Here is a 15,581-nt window from a genome sequence, read left to right as displayed (position 1 = left end):
AATTTTGCCACCTCAGTGTTAACCCCTTTTTCCAGATCATTTATGAATATGTTGAAAAGGACTGGGCCCTGTACAGACCCTTGGGGGATATCACTATTTACCTCTCTCCATTCTGAAAACTGTCCATTTATTCCTGCCCTTTGTTTCCTGTCTTTTAACCAGTTACCAATCCACGAGAGAACCTTCCCTCTTATCCCATGACAGCTTATTTTGCTTAAGAGCCTTTGGTGAGGGACCTTGTCAAAGGTTTTCTGAAAATCTAACTATACTATATCCACTGGATGTCCTTTGTCCACATGCTTGTTGACCCCCTCAAAGAATTCTAGTAGATTGGTGAGGCATGATTTCCCTTTACAAAAAGCATGTTGACTCTTTCTCAACAAATTATGTTCATCTATGTGTCTGATAATTTTGTTCTTTATGATAGTTTCAACCAATTTGCCTGGTACTGAAGTTAGGCTTACTGGCCTGTAGTTGCCAGGGTCACCTCTGGAGCCATTTTTAAAAATTGGCGTCACATTAGCTATCCTCCAGTCATTTGATACAGAAGCTGATTTAAATGATAGGTTACGGATGACAGTTAGTAGTCCTGCAATTTCACATTTGAGTTCCTTCAGAACTCTTGGGTGAATGCCATCCAGTCATGGTGACTTGTTAATGTTAAGTTTATCAATCAATTCCAAAACCTCCTCTAATGACACCTCAATTTGGAACAGTTCCTCAGATCTGTCACCCAAAAAGAATGGCTCAGGTTTGGGAATCTCCCTCACATCCTCAAATAGTGAAGACCGATGCCAAGAATTCATTTAGTTTCTCCGCAATGGCCTTATCTTCTTTGAATACTCCTTTAGCATCTCAATTGTCCAGTGGCGCCCCGATTGGTTAACAGCTTCCCGCTTCTGATGTATTTTTTAAAAAATGCTATTACTTTGAGTCTTTGGCCAGCTGTTCTTCAAATTCATTTTTGGTCTTTCTAATTAGGTTTCTTTTACTTTGTTGTTTAACCACAGGAGCTCTTTTTTGGTTCTCTTACTATGTTTTTAATTTGGGGGATATATTTAAGTTGGGCCTCTATTATGGTGTCTTTAAAAAGGTTCCATGCAGCTTGCAGGGATTTCACTTTTAATTTCTGTTTCACTAACCTCCTCATTTTTGTGTAGTTCCCCTTTCTGAAAATAAATGCTACAGTGGTGGGCTGCTGTGGAGTTTTCCCCGCCACAGGGACGTTAAATTTAATTATATTATGGTCACTATCACCAAGCGGCCCAGCTATATTCACCTCTTGGACCTGATCCCGTGCTGCACTTAGGACTAAATCAAGAATTGCCTCTCCTCTTGTGGATTCCAGGACTAGCTGCTCCAAGACCAGCCATTTAAGGTGTCAAGAAACTTTATCTCAGCATCCCGTCCTGAGGTGACATGTACCCAGTCAATATGGATAGAGCTGAGATCCGCCATTATTACTGAGTTTTTTGTTTCAATAGCTTCTCTAATCTCCCTGAGCATTTCAGAGTCACTAACACCATCCTGGTCAGGTGGTCTGTAATACGGCCCTACTCCTATATTCTGATTTTCCAAGCATGGAATTACTAGCCATAGAGATTCTATAGTACAATTTAGTTAATTTAAGATTTTTACTTCATTTGATTCTACGCTTTCTTTCACATATAATGCCACTCTCCCACCAGGACCACCTGTTCTGTCCTTCCGATATATTGTGTACCATGATATTACTGCGTTCTATTGATTATCCTCAGTCCACCAGGTTTCTGTGATGCCTTTTATATCAATATCCTCATTTAACACGAGGCACTTTAGTTCACTCATCTTATTATTTAGACTTCTAGCACTGGTATATAAGCACTTTAAAAACTTGCCATTTTTTGGCTGTCTGCTATTGCATGATGTAATTGCATAAATGATAAAACCCACATGCCACACAAGCTCCACAAATCCCCAAAATCAGGCATGCCTCAGATAAACCGGGACACCGGGGGCTTGGGTGCAGGATCCCCGGAGCCAGCAGCGGGAACTGAGATGCTCTGTTGCCCATAACTCTTCACCCTGCCCTTATCTCTAGGGATCACTGATCTGGTACCAAGTCAGGCGCCTCTCCCATCCCCTCTGTCAAGGCCTTGCCCCATCTCCCTCCCAGAGATGCTATTACAGTAGGCGGCTGTGGCACCAGGAGTGTCTCAGGTCACCCTGCCTTTGATGGGTGGCCTGTAGAAACTCCCAGCCCATCGGCAGCCCCCTGGCCATGGAGCCTGCAATCAGGTGGAGGGGAAGGGGAGACGTCTCTTGGCGCACCCATGGCTGTTGGCCTTGCCAGACCCCCAGGTGGGTTCCAGATCCCTGCTCTCTGCCTGGGCACGATGCCCAAGGCACTCGACACACCAGTGGAGAGCTAGAGAGAGCAGGCTGCCAGCTGAGCCACTGCAGTCTGCAGAGGGGGTCTGGGGAACCAGAGCAGGGTGAGACCAGGAATTCCCTGCCCATCAGCAGTGTAAACACCCTCTGTGGCACAGAGAGAGGGCACTGGGCATGCCTGGAGGCCACAGCTAGGCACAGAGCCTGGGGCTGCTAGGAACATGGCAGCTGTTTACCCCCAAGACTAGGCAGACCCTGGAGGGATCCCAGCAGCAAGGGACCGGGCTGCTCCACGTGGCAGGAAACCGCCTCTCCCCTTTGCTCCCTCATTTTCCATCCATCTGCTTAAAGCGTCAGACATGAGCGCGTCCCAGACCCGGAGCCGGGGGGCTGCGGGCTGGGCTGCTGCAGACACAGCTGGGACTCCCCTAATTACCGTCCCTCGAATGATGCTCCCATCTCAGGCCAAACACTCCCACAGGAGATTAAAGTGACAAAGGTTAAATGGTTGGTGGCTCCAGATTTGTCCTTGCTCGGAAGCAGGGTCCTGACTTCTACGCAGCGAGGCGGGAGGAGATTCAGAAGCATGTTGGCATGTGTTAAACTCACGCCTCGGATGCTGGGAAAGTCAAACAGTTTTGTGGGACCTACCAAAAAAAATGCCCCACCCCCAATTAACTCTCAGACACAATTTCCAGAGCGGAGCTGTGTCTAGATGACAAGTCACAGCTAGTGCAACCTTGGGAGCTGGTGCTGTCTGTCTAACCTCCCTAGGCCATGTTCCGGCACTGGCTCGGGGGGGTTCCCAGCTCCCCCAGTCCCAGCAGGGGGTGCTGTGGGGAGTAGGGCAGGAGCACTGACTCCCAGCTGCTGCAGCAAGTGGCCCAGTAGCATGAGCTCACCCAGATGTGGGGCCCAATGGGGACGGGGTTGGGGGCAGCCTGCCCAGGGTCATGGGAGAGGCAGAGAGCCAAACGAGGCCAGCAGCGCTGGGCACATGGTCGCTTTGCTTCCCTTGCAGTGAGATTAACCGGCTGGACCTGGGGCTGACGGTGGAGGTGTGGAACAAGGGGCTGATCTGGGACACCATGGTGGGGACGGTGTGGATCCCCCTGCAGACCATCCGGCAGTCCAACGAGGTAGGCACGGGGTGCTCTCCCAAGCGGGGCCCAGACAGCTGCCACTCCCCGACCTTCCTGACTCCCTGCCCCGGTCTCTGCCCTTCGGAGCCCAGCCAGGACTGGGCGTCACCCCCTGCTGCCTTCTGGGGTGGAGCGAGGGAAGCGTCTGGGTCTGGGGGGAGGAGGGACCAGTGTCCTGGCAGAGCCACCTGTCCCCTGGGCCCCAAAGTCCCCTTCCTGTGCCAAGGCTCAGCCTCCTCCTGACCCACAGGGCACACCCCGCAGAGCCAGGCTGGTGGTACCTGGAGACAGGTGGGGAAGGGCAGGTGTCCACCTGCTTGGGGGTGCGGAGGGTCAGCCTGGGGGATTTGGGGTTCTCTTCCAGCAGTTGGGAGGAAAGCAAGGCTGGGGGGGGGGGAGGAGGAGTCTCCAGGGTGCAAAGGGTTAATGATGAGCCTCTGTACCAAGCCCTTGTGCCCCCTCCAGCAGTCGGCACTCTGAGGCGCCATGGGGCAGGCCGGGGATTTAGCCTCCCTGCCCTGGTACTGCTCCTGTGGGCAGGGAGTAGCTCCATGACCTGGCACTGCCGCAAATCCTCTCCTAAAGGGGAGCTCAAGGCAGGGGGCGGGTGGAGGGGACACGGCTGTCCAGACAGCACAGCTCTTCGCTATGGCTACTAGCAGGAGAGGGAGCAGAGATCTGGGACTCAGGACTCCTGGGTTCCATTCCTGGCTCAGGAAATCACTGCCCCCCTTTGTGCCTCAGTTTCTCCCCCCTAATAACAGACCCTCCCCCGGCACACAGAGCTGTGGGGCTTAGCCCCATGAAAGGCCAGAGCAGGGGAGCATGGCTGGGTTATTTGCCAGGCTGGGAGACTCTAAGTGGGGCTTCATTCCCCTGGCATCTGCCCTGACCCCCCAGTTCTCTTCCCTAGGAGGGCCCTGGGGAATGGCTCACCCTCGACTCCCAGGTCATCATGACCGACAACGAGATCTCTGGCACCAAGGACCCCACCTTCCACCGCATCCTGTTGGACACCCACTTCGAGTTACCGCTCGGTACGGTGCCCTCCCCAGGGCCAGGGGGCGAGAGGGGCTCCTGGCCTGTGCCCCAATCCCCATCGTGTTCCCGGAGTTCTCCCTCCTTGGGGATAGTTCCCTCCTCACAACCCAGATGTGGGGTTGAAAGAGATGGGGGGCCCCAAAACTGGAAACACAATGGGGGTTGTGGTTCAGGATTGAGGGGCATTGGCAGAGGTGTGGGGCAAGCCCAGGGCTGGGATAGCAGGGGGCTGCGGATCGGGACTTAGGGGCATCACCACAGTCCTTTCCTGGATCCTCACCTTCACGCCATGTGCCCGACCTACCGCTCCTCCGCTCTACCCTCCTTTTCCTTCTGGTGAGGAGCCCATCAGGGTGTGGGGCACCCCAACTCCACTCCCACCCTCTGACCCAGCCCAGCCACCCCCCTTCCCTCCCTGCCCCACAGATCCATCCCCCCTGCCCCAGCACAGGCTGCCTCTCCCCACCATCCTCTGCTCAGCTGCAGGCCCAGCCAGAAGCTGATGCCATGACCCAAAGCTGGGCCCCCATGTGCAGGGCCCCAGGGGCTGCGTTGGGAGAGGGGGCGGGCCGCAGAGACCACACAGGTTGCTGGCAAGGGGGCCTCTCTGCTTTCAGACATCCCCGAGGAGGAGGCCAGGTACTGGGCGAAGAAGCTGGAGCAGCTGAATGCTATGAAGGATCAGGACGATGTAAGTCAGCCCTGGGGCCTGGCACCCCCTGCCGGCCCTGATCCCCTGTGTCTGTTCGCAGCTCCCCCCGCCCCCCGGCACCGCTGGGTTGTGTGCATTCAGGTGGTGCCTGGCTGGGTGAGCGTGCCAGGGCCTCACTGGCAGAGACAGGACCAGGGGGACTGGGCAGGAAATCAGAGCGTCCCACGGGCATCTGCTCTGAGTGCGCTGGGAGTCTATCATCACCTCCCCTGAAGGGCTGTGGGGCCCGCTCTGCTGGGCCAGGGGGAGGGGGCCGGCCCGGAGACTGTTTGGCCGGGATGCCCATGACCGCCCCTCTGTTCTCTCCCCAGTACGAGTTCCAGGAGGAGCAGGACAAACCGCTCCCTGTGCCCGGCTCCCAGTGCTGTAAGTACCGATCACCTCCGGCATCAAGCCCCCCACTCCTCTGGGCCAGTGACCCCCCAGCTCCCGCAAAGCTGGGTCGCAGGTGCCTCTCGGGCTGGACCCCGGGGGGGCTGGATAGTGCCTGGATGGAGCTGGGGTTGGGGGGAAGTTTATTTGACCACCCTGGTGAGGTGGGGTGGGGATGATCATGGGGCCTGTGTCTCCCTTGCCCCCAACTCACAGTCCCAGCCCCGTTCCCGTGCATGGCCCACACCACCCCGATTAGCGTGGGGACGACACCTCTAGCCTGCACCCTGCGGGGTTCCCAGCACGGCGCCCCCTCTGGGTCAGCAGCTGCAGCTGGGGAGGGGTCTGGGCTGACGACACGCCCCAGCCTGGGAAGCAGGGACTCGGCCTGGGTCGCTGGAGACGTGATCCCCCTCCTCTGAAGTCCTTGGCCCCCTTCCCTCTCTCCTTCCTCCTGCTCTGTCTCCCTCCCCTCCTCTGCCGTGTGTTCGCTCTCCTCCGCTCCAGTCCTCTGCCTTGCCCTGGGAAGCTTTGGAGCAGGGTCGGTTCGGCTCGGCCCACGTCTGGGAGGCAGCTCTTCTGAACGAGGGGGGAAGTGGGTGGGAGGGGGCTGAGGAAGAGCTGACAGGGTTGGGGACTCAGCACTGGCTTAGAGAGAACGGCCCAGCCCAGAGAGGGGTCGGATCTGGCCGGGTAGCACCAAGCCTGGAGGAAGCTGGGGCTGGGTGACCCTGCTGAAGCGAGGAAGGAACTATGGCATAAGGGCCGGAGCATTTGAGGTCGGGAGGTGCCCACGTGAAGGCAGAGTTGGGGGCTGGATCCTCCCCAAATCTCTTGGCCTTGCAATGAGAGGTGGCCCCACCCAGCCCAGCTGGCAGCAGAGTCGATGGGTGACCCTGAACCACTCACTCCCCCCTGACCCCCCGCACACACTCCATGCCTCAGTTTCCCCCTCTGCGACATGAGGGCTCGTCGCTCCCACCTCAGAGGGCTGTGCACTGGGGCAAATGGGTCAGTGGGCCTAGTTCTCTCCTGCCCTAAGGCCGGTGAGGTCAGTGGGGTTACCCCAGGGATGACTGTCCCATTAGTTCTGAGCCAGGCGTGAGGGGCTCTCAGCTCCACTTCTGTTGACATCCCTCAGCGTGGCCTCTGGCCTCCTGCGTTTGCTCCCTCCTGCTGCCCCAGGCTTTCTTCCCCTGGTTGCTGTGGCGCGGAGGCCGGGGAGCTGCGTTTGCTCCAGCCTAATGACTCGTGGGTCTTTTTGGCGCGCTTGTGTTGACAAATTTGGAGAATGATGACTGGCCGAGATCTGGCCAGGGAACAGGCTCCCCCAGGCCCTGGATGTGGAGATGGCGGCTTCAGGGCCCAGTTCCAGTCTCTCTCCTCCCACGGGGGGGATGGGGGGCAGAAAGAGGGGCTCAGGATGCAGCCTCACAGTGTAACACCCCAGCCCCTCCCACCCCCATCTGGAGTAAGAAGGAGGCGACCCAGATCCACCAGGATTTAAGAGCCGCTCCCCCTCCCTATGCTCTTCCAGCCTGCCCCAAACGTCTGGATCTGCCTCTCCCAGACCCCCACTCATCCCCCAGTCCCCTGGCCCCATGAACCCTTGCTCTCCCCATGTCCTGTGGGGTCTTGCAGCCTGCCGGGGCCTGTCCGGAACATCCCTGGTTTCGACCTGTCCAAGCCGACGGCAAAGAGGGGCCCGGGCCGCAGAGCTCAGCTCTGGCTTGGAAGTTCCCCAGCGCGTGGTGGGGGCCGGGGCTGGAGCCGAACCCCGACTCCGCCCAGCGCAGTGCCAGAGTCTGAGTGTCGGGGCTGCGGGCGGAAGCTGGGGGTCTGCTTTGGGCCGGGCTGTAAAAGGGGCTTTGGTCTCCCACCCGGGCTCTAACACCTGCTCCCACAGCCGTGTCCGTCTTATTGTCTCTGCCCCTTTTCTTTATAGGCAACTGGAATTATTTTGGCTGGGGAGAGCAGCAGAGTAAGTATCCGATCGCCTTCTCACCCAGAATGCAGGTGGCTCCCCCCTTTCCTACCCACTGGCCTCCCACCCTCACAACCAGGGGGAGGCCCATTCTGCCTCTAGCCCCTCCAAGGCCCGGTGGCTAATCCAGAAGAGCAGTGCAGGGGAGCAGGGGGCCGGGTGGCTAGCGGGCAATGCATTGGGGCCTGGGACTAGACTCACCTCTGCCTTGGCCTGGCCTGGCTTTTGTCTTTTCATGCAGTTGGCACGTCTCCCCAGTGCTCCTGGAGAGAGGGGCACAGGACCGGCTACAAATGCTTTTTGGGGTGGGTGGATGGACCGTCCCTGGGGCAGGGAGGGATGGAGTAGTGTGCAGATGGCATTGCAATCTTTGCTCAAGCCCAGCATGCTGGGTTTTCGTGGTCCATGGGGCCAGCCAAAGGGGTTGCCCAGGGACCCCCTGCCCCTCTAAGGCAGGACAGCAGTAGGGGTAAGTCGGCATCCTGTAGACCCCTTCTCCATCTCTTCCTCCCCCCCTCCCCTCCCTCCTTATGTATACTCCCATTCCCTCCCCTCCCTCCCAGGCTGGGGCAGCGGCTCTGGCTGGTTCTCCACGATAAGGATAAGGTGGAAGGTCCTTGCGGGCTGGTGGGAGGCAGCTTGGTGGGTTGGTGCCCTGAAGGCCCTGGGCGCTTCCAAGCCTGGAGGATGTTGCCCCCTCCTCCCCCCGTTGTGGCAGCCTAGGCCTCCCGCTCGTAGCACCATGGTCACGCTGCTGACATCTGCCCAAGCTAGGACCGATGCCACCGCTCCAGTATAACATGCCCAGAGCTAAATCCTCCTCCTCGATTCCGCTCCCCCTGCTCCAAGGGCACCAGCCGAACCACGGCTCGGTCCTGCCCACCAGTGCAAGGCACCACGGCGGAACCGTGTGGCCTCCAACTCCTGTTTCGGGCCCACTCCCTCCAAAAGGACCCCAGGGATGGTCGCTTGAAGAGGCGATGGAGGGCAGCCGCCAGGGCCGCCCAGAGGATTCAGAGGGCCTGGGGGAAAGTGGGGGAGCAATGACGCTTGTATTCACCCAGCGGCAGTCAGGGTCTTCGGCGGCATTTCAGCGGGGGGAGCCTTTAGTCACTCCGTGTCTTCGGCAGCACTGAAGGCCCCCCGCCGCTGAAATGCCGCCGAAGACCCGGACCTCTGCCAGGCCAGGGCTCGCGGGGGCCCTGCAGGGTCTGGGGCCTGGGGCAAATTGCCCCACTCCCCCCCCCCCGTGTGGCCCTCACAGCTGCGAGCGGCACAGAGTTCTGCAGGATTGGGGAGCTGGCGTGGTTCCCAGCCACCAGGGTCGAGCCCCTGCCCGCGGTCTGTGCACAGGGGGTTGGGAGTGGAGCAGAGTGAATGGGCACACGGAGGCAGACTGCTGCTGGGGTGCACCCGAGCCATTGGCTCCTGGAGCACTGAACTTCTCTGTGTGCCCAACACATGCCAGTGCCCCTCTCCCTACACAAAGCCGGGGCCAGATACCCAGAGCTGCTGGGCACTGGCAGCTCCCTGGATGTCAACATAGGCCCCTCTCTAGGCCTTGGTCCATGTGTCTCACAGCTGAGTCTCCTAGGAGAAAGTCCCACAGAGGCGGGGGTCTTTGAAGGAGTGGCCCGGTTCTCACGGATGCCAGCGGGGCAGTAGAGGTTGGCATTGTCCTTGCTGCTGAGACACTGGCTATCTCATACCTCTCCGTCATGCGGTGGCCTCTGGCCCCTTGCCGTGCGAAACACTCACCGGTGACAACCTGCCCTTTGCAGATGATGACCCTGACAGCACCATGGACGACCGGGACAGCGATTACCGAAGCGAGACCAGTAATAGCATCCCACCTCCGTACTACACCACGTCCCAGCCCAATGCCTCGGTCCACCAGTATCCCATGAGGCACCAGCAGCAGAGCTCCCGTGACTCGTACATGGACTCCGTGCAGAGCTACAAGATGGACTACTCGGATCAGCGGCCCATCAGGTAGAGTTGGGGAAGGCCGGCGCCGGCCTTCGGACGGCCTGTGGTACTGACCTGCTGCACTGCAGACACACACGTGGTGGTCAGCAGCCCCAGACATCAGGCGGGAGAGGTTAGGCCAGGCTATGCTGCAGCAATCAGGGAGAGAGAGATGGATGGGAAGGGGGCTGTCTCGGAGGAGGAGAAAAAGCCATGCCCCGAGGCAGATTAGCTATAGCTCTTGGCATAGGTTGGACAGAGCTGGTATGCAGTGGTGCCCACCTTAGCATTTCTGTGCCGACCCCAGCTGCTTCCTCCAGAATCTTAGCTTTCATTCAAAATTAAAATCCAGGCTCTGGGGGGAATGCCCCTGAGGCTGTGCAGGCTGCAGGCAGTTAGAACCTGCTGCCTGAGGAGAGGGGCCACCAGCCGCCTGCATTCCTCTCGCTGGGGGGTTAACTCTGAAACCTAATGATGGGTTCCAGCGGTGCCGTTGTTCACTGTTCTGTGGTAGTAGAAAAAGCTATTGTGGGTGGAGTTTGGGACTGTGGGCGAAGTTTGACTAACTAGTGCTTCCTCCCCGTCTAATCCCTGGCTAGTGTTAGACCACCGAAGGGTAAAACCCTAATAAACATCGGGGAGATGAAGGTTTGGGGGATCCATCCGCATCCTAGGGACAGTCCTTTCCGCTCTGGAGACACCGAGGGCAGGGCTGTAGCTGATCAGTATTTAGCTGCACAGGCAGGGCGGTGAGGAGTGGAGTAGCTGAGGATGCTGCAGAGGCGTTGCTGGAGCTGCGTGGGCCGGGCCTGGAAGCGTAGCTGGGCTGTCCGCATTGGCAGCGCTGTAGGGGGAAGTTTCCATGCCATCTGCCTTCCCTGCACTGATCTATCTGCTGCCAGCACAGCCTCACTGCTCCTGAGCATTCAGCCTCCAGACCCGCACTCCCACCCTCAGGGAGATCCCAGATTGGGGAATCCCCTCCGACCCCTCCCCAAAATCCTACACTCCCTGGGGCATCAGGGAAACGGCCGCAGGACTCCGGGGCCGTGGCTCCGTTGCTGTGAGGGCGGATGCCGGGGCATAGCCCCAAGGAGAAGAGGGGGCGTGCTGCGCGGCCCTGCTGGGATCTTACTGCCTGTTGCGGTGTTGTCGGTTCCCGGGTGACCTTTGCTGACCATGTTCCTCTCCTCCCCGGCAGACGCTACGATAGCGTCGATTCTGCCACAAACGGGCGCAGCGACGCTGAGTCCGCCTCCGAGTCGAGCAGGCGGACCAGCCGCCAGTTCTCCCTTGAGAGCAGGCGATCCCTAGACCTATCGGATAGGTGGGTCTCTACCTTGTCTCTAGCCTTGTGCCTGACGCAGAGTGCCGTGGTTGGTCCTTGCTGCCCGGGTTAGGCCGATACCAGTCCCGGCAATGGCAGCCCCATGTGGCTGCTGGAAGTACCCGCTCCCTCCCCATCCCCGGCCACTCCTGTGTATCAGATTCATCGGCCCTGGGGGGAAATGGCAAGGCTCCTGGGCGTGGGTTCCTCGAGGTGTCCAGTGTAAAGTGCATTGCACATGCACCCCGCTGCAGCAAGAGATGCCCCAGGGCCCCCTGCTCTGTGCGCCAGTTCTCTGAAGGGTTCTCACTGAGGCAGAGTTTCCTGGCCAGGAGGCAGTTGATGCCAGTTGGGCAGGTTGGCATTGTCCTTGCTGCTCAGACAGAACCAGAACCAGAACCGGGGGTGGGAGGGAAGAAATACCTAAATGGAGCAGAACAGAGCTGGCAGCTTCCTTCACCTGCCTGGGATTGGACGCATTCCGTTCACCCGCTGTGACCTGGGAATGTGGCTGGCTCGGTTGCCCACACAGCCTTGGTCCTTCAGCCACCACCCCAAAGCGGGCTCAGCTGCCCCTCGCTTGGGGTCCCCAGTGCCCCATCTAACTGGCCTCCCCAGTCGTCTCCGGGGTGCGGTTTCCTGACGCGCTCAGCGGGGTGGGAAGCCAGGCTCCGGATTTCAGCACCAACACATGACGAAGGAGTGACCGTAATGGGGGAGGGCAGTTCCTTTGTGCCGAGCGGGTCCTGCCAGGGAGATCCCCTCTAGAGCAGGGTGCAGTGCAGCTCGGGCAGGATCTCCTGCCTTCCTGCATGCTGGGTCTTCAGTATCCACCCGGCCCCTCCCTACCCGACAGAATTCACACGCAGAGTGTTGCGAGCCCAGCTTCAGCGCTGCGGCTGGCTCCCTCCTGGGTGACCCCGGAATGATTTAAGCAGCTAGGGGCCAGGGCAGCTGCCTGGCAGGGGAGCACTAGGCCTCATGGGGTGGAAACTGCCAGAATGTGCAATGCATTTGAGGACACCTGCCCTTGCTCGGGGAAGCCTGATCCTGAGACCTTGGTGCCTCAGGGTTGGGGTCCAGAGCCTCATGGGAGAAGCGACTTTAAATTCTCTCTTGGGGGTTGGGTTTTGGGGAGGGGAACTCTGGGTGCCAAGGAGCCCAGAGTGGGGAGGTTTCGCCTCCCTTCTCTGCCACAATCTGGCTGGGTCCCCTCTGTGATGAGTCCCAGCTCTGTGAGCTTGGATGATCTCCACCGGCACTTCTATCCCCAAGCCACCCATACTCTCCCAGGCCAGGCAACCGGCCCTTTCAGCAGGGCTCGGCCAGAGGGCACCCATGCCAGCTTGTGCGTGCCCCAGCCCCTGCTCCCCCTCCACTGCTGGTGCCGGAGATGTGGTATCGTCCTATCCCCAAGTGTGTCCCTGTACTATGTCTGCATGCGCTTATTGTGAGCCTCTCCGCTCGGAGGCTGCAGTGCTCGGAGAATCGCCCATGGGTTTCTCCCTCCTTGTGTCCAGTGGTTTGGTTTGTCACAGACCGCCTTCTCCCCTAACCCCCTTCTCCCTCTGACCCCTCCACCTTCCTCCCCGGGAACCTCCCCCTGACCTGATCCCTGAGCAGTGGGCTCGACCTGTGAGGAGAGTGTCTGGGGCGGGCTGGCGGAGGAGCAGGGCAGTGGGGAGGTGTGCCGCAGAGGGGAGGGGAAGGAAGGGCAGGAGAGAGGAGCTATGGGGAGAAGGAAGAGTTGGGAATGATGGGGGGGATTTCTGGGCGTGATGGAGGAGCGAGTGATGGGGAAAAGCGGGAATGGCTGGAAAGGGCACATGGGAGCGGCATGGGGGGTGCAGGAAGGAGGTGGGGGGGACCATGGGCGTTGGATACACCCGGCTGCCTGTGCAGCGCTGCTCCCAGGTGGGCACTGCGTGTCTTGGCTGCCAGGCATGTCTGCTCTGCCTGCCACCCGGGGGCTGCTCAGAGGATGGGCAAGGGGTCTCTGAGGTACCCCGGCCTAACAGGCCAACCCCTGATCACAGCCCCTCCCACATTGCCCAGCCCAGCCGTGAGGCCCAGGATCGGGGCCAGACCAGTGGTGTGGTACTGGGGCTGAGGAGCAGGAATGGAAAGCAGTGACATTTCCCCCTACCTGCCCCCACTGCCGGCTCACCCATGTGAGGGCACCCATCCTGGCACGCTTCCCCTCAGCTGCGCAGCCTAGGGAAGGGCACACGAGCTGCCGCGGGATACAGCCGGCTGGACGGGGCAGGGGGAACCGGCTTGGACCCAAAGGCCCATTTCAAGCCTCTTCTGTCCTTCTCACCCCTCTACCCCACCCCTACCCGCCCCACACAGCCCCACCGGGAGCAGCCGCTACGCCTCGTCTGGGGAGCTGAGCCAGGGCAGCTCCCAGCTGAGCGACGACTTCGACCCCGACAACGAGAGCCTGCGGGGCTCGGAGCTGGACGAGCGGGACGGGGACTCCTACCACTCCTGCCACAGCTCCGTCAGCTACCACGACGACTCGCCCCGCTGGGAGGAGGACTTCTACCCCGAGGAGGAGGACGAGGACTACAGCGAGAACGAGCAGGACTACCCCAAGGTGGAGGCCGAGGTGCTGCGGGACCGGGAGGCGGACAAGGCCAAGCCCCCGGAGCGCGAGCCCTACCCGCAACCGCCCGTGAAGCAGCAAGTGTCCCTGCCGCAGGCGCAGCAGGTGCCAGCACTGAAGCAGCAGCAGGAGAGGAAGGAAGAGAAGGCGGCTTATGTCCCCGAGGAAACTCCAGAGATCCCCCAGGAAAAGCCAGCAGCGAAGGAGCCCCCAGTCCCAGAGAGAGCGCCGGAGCCCCCAAAGCCAGCAGAGGGGTGAGGAGGAGGGGGCTGGTGGAGGGAGGGAGGGCTCCCAGGTGGGTGATGGTTTCTCCTGTAAGGTCTCTAGGGTGCTCCTCCACCCTGGGGCCAGGCAGCAGGGCCTGGCTGGGGTGAGCCGTGGAGGGACTGGTGCTAGCTAAGGGAGCTGGAACGTAGAGCCCAGGGCTCGGACCAGCAGTGTGCTGTGTCCGTGGGGTCAGTGCTCCTGCGTGCCCCGGCCCTGCGCTGGTCCTGGGCGGCCATGATGGGCATGAGCCATAGCTGGCATTAACAACTCACGGTGTGTATATCACGCTAGCAACCCATGGGCCCGGCACGCTAGTGACCCGTGGGAAGCTCATGCTAGTGACTTGTGGGCCCGGCACGCTAGTGACCCTGGGCCCAGCATGCTAGCGACCTGTGGGGAGCTCATGCTAGTGACTTGTGGGCCCAGCATGCTGGTGACTCATGGGGCTAGCATGCTAGTGACCTGTGGGGAGCTCACACTAGCGACCCGTGGGGCCAGCAAGCTAGCGACACATGGGGTGCTCACGCTAGCGACCCGTGGGGCCAGCATACTAGTGACCTGTGGGGAGCTCCCACTAGTGACCCCTGGGGAGCTCACACTAGCGACCCATGGGGACAGCATGCTAGCGACCCGTGGGGAGCTCAGGCTAGCAACCCGTGGGCCCAACATGTTAACGACCCGTGGGGAGCTCACACTAGTGACCCCTGGGGAGCTCACACTAGCGACCCATGGGGACAGCATGCTATCGACCTGTGGGGAGCTCACACTAGCAACCTGTGGGGCCAGCAAGCTTGCGACACATGGGGAGCTCACGCTAGTGACCCGTGGGGCCAGCATGCTAGCAACTTGTGGGGAGCTCACGCAAGTGACCTATGGGGCCAGCATGCTAGCGACCCGTGGGGAGCTCACGCTAGCAACCCGTGGGCCCGGCATGCTAGTGACCCCTGGGGAGCTCACGCTAGTGACCCGTGGGGCCTGGCACGCTAGTGACCCCTGGGGAGCTCACGCTAGCGACCCATGGGGCCCGGCACGCTAGTGACCCCTGGGGAGCTCACGCTAGCAACCCGTGGGGCCAGGCATGCTAGTTACCCCTGGGGAGCTCATGCTAGCGACACATGGGGCCTGGCATGCCAGCGACCCGTGGGGAGCTCACGCTAGCAACCCGTGGGGCCCAGAATGCTAGCGACCTGTGGGGCCTGGCACGCTAGTGACCCATGGGGAGCTCATGCGAACGACACATGGGGCCTGGCACACTAGTGGGGACATGAGCTCCGTAGACATTGTTGCCCACTGGTACACGAGCCCTGGGGGGAACCTGTGGCTGCCATGAATGTGCCCTGTGCCCGACTGGTTGCTGGGTACCCCACTGCTGCCCGGCGACTGGGCCATAGGCATGGAGCAGGGGCCCCGGGCTGACGTTCTGAACCAGCCTTAGGGCCCCGTTCCTGCCAGCACCCAGGGGAAAGGCTTGGGAGGAAAAGCCTGGTGTAGAGTCAGCCGTAGCAAACAGGAACCGGGGGCTGTACCTGGGTCCGCACTGCACCTTGGCACGCTACCAGTGAGCTGCAAGCAGTCTCGGGCCTGCCAAGCTGTCCCTGGTCCACACGTCTGGTGCTCTCAGACAGTCCTGGGAGGACCTCTTCAGCGGGTCAGCCCCCTCAGGGTCCCACACCCAGCGGGGTCAGCCCCTCGGCTTCACTGTTCCTGGGACCGAACCTCCAAGCCTTCAGCCCCCCTGGGTTACGCCGTGAGCTCCCCTCAGCAAGTCTGCCTGGCTTGCACCCCCAAAG

At 60.2% G+C, this 15,581-nt stretch overlaps 1 protein-coding gene across 11 annotated transcripts in view; it reads left to right on the top strand.

Moving 5' to 3' along the window:
* The window catches only part of UNC13A (unc-13 homolog A), a 119,196-nt gene that overhangs the window by 38,005 nt on the left and 65,610 nt on the right, over positions 1–15,581 (top strand). For 8 of the 11 annotated variants that reach the window (XM_030540657.1, XM_030540663.1, XM_030540660.1 and 5 more), the window contains exons 4-11: positions 3,392–3,509; positions 4,426–4,549; positions 5,171–5,244; positions 5,577–5,631; positions 7,583–7,618; positions 9,403–9,613; positions 10,791–10,916; positions 13,269–13,778. In XM_030540657.1, coding sequence (XP_030396517.1) covers positions 3,392–3,509; positions 4,426–4,549; positions 5,171–5,244; positions 5,577–5,631; positions 7,583–7,618; positions 9,403–9,613; positions 10,791–10,916; positions 13,269–13,778 — 1,254 coding nt within the window. The remainder of the gene's footprint in view (positions 1–3,391; positions 3,510–4,425; positions 4,550–5,170; positions 5,245–5,576; positions 5,632–7,582; positions 7,619–9,402; positions 9,614–10,790; positions 10,917–13,268; positions 13,779–15,581) is intronic. The other 3 variants (XM_030540666.1, XM_030540665.1, XM_030540658.1) reach the window with 1 other exon arrangement.

The sequence above is a fragment of the Gopherus evgoodei genome, chromosome 22, assembly GCF_007399415.2.
Source record: "Gopherus evgoodei ecotype Sinaloan lineage chromosome 22, rGopEvg1_v1.p, whole genome shotgun sequence".
Taxonomy (NCBI): domain Eukaryota; kingdom Metazoa; phylum Chordata; order Testudines; family Testudinidae; genus Gopherus; species Gopherus evgoodei.
This window is presented reverse-complemented; position numbering and strand designations above follow the sequence as displayed.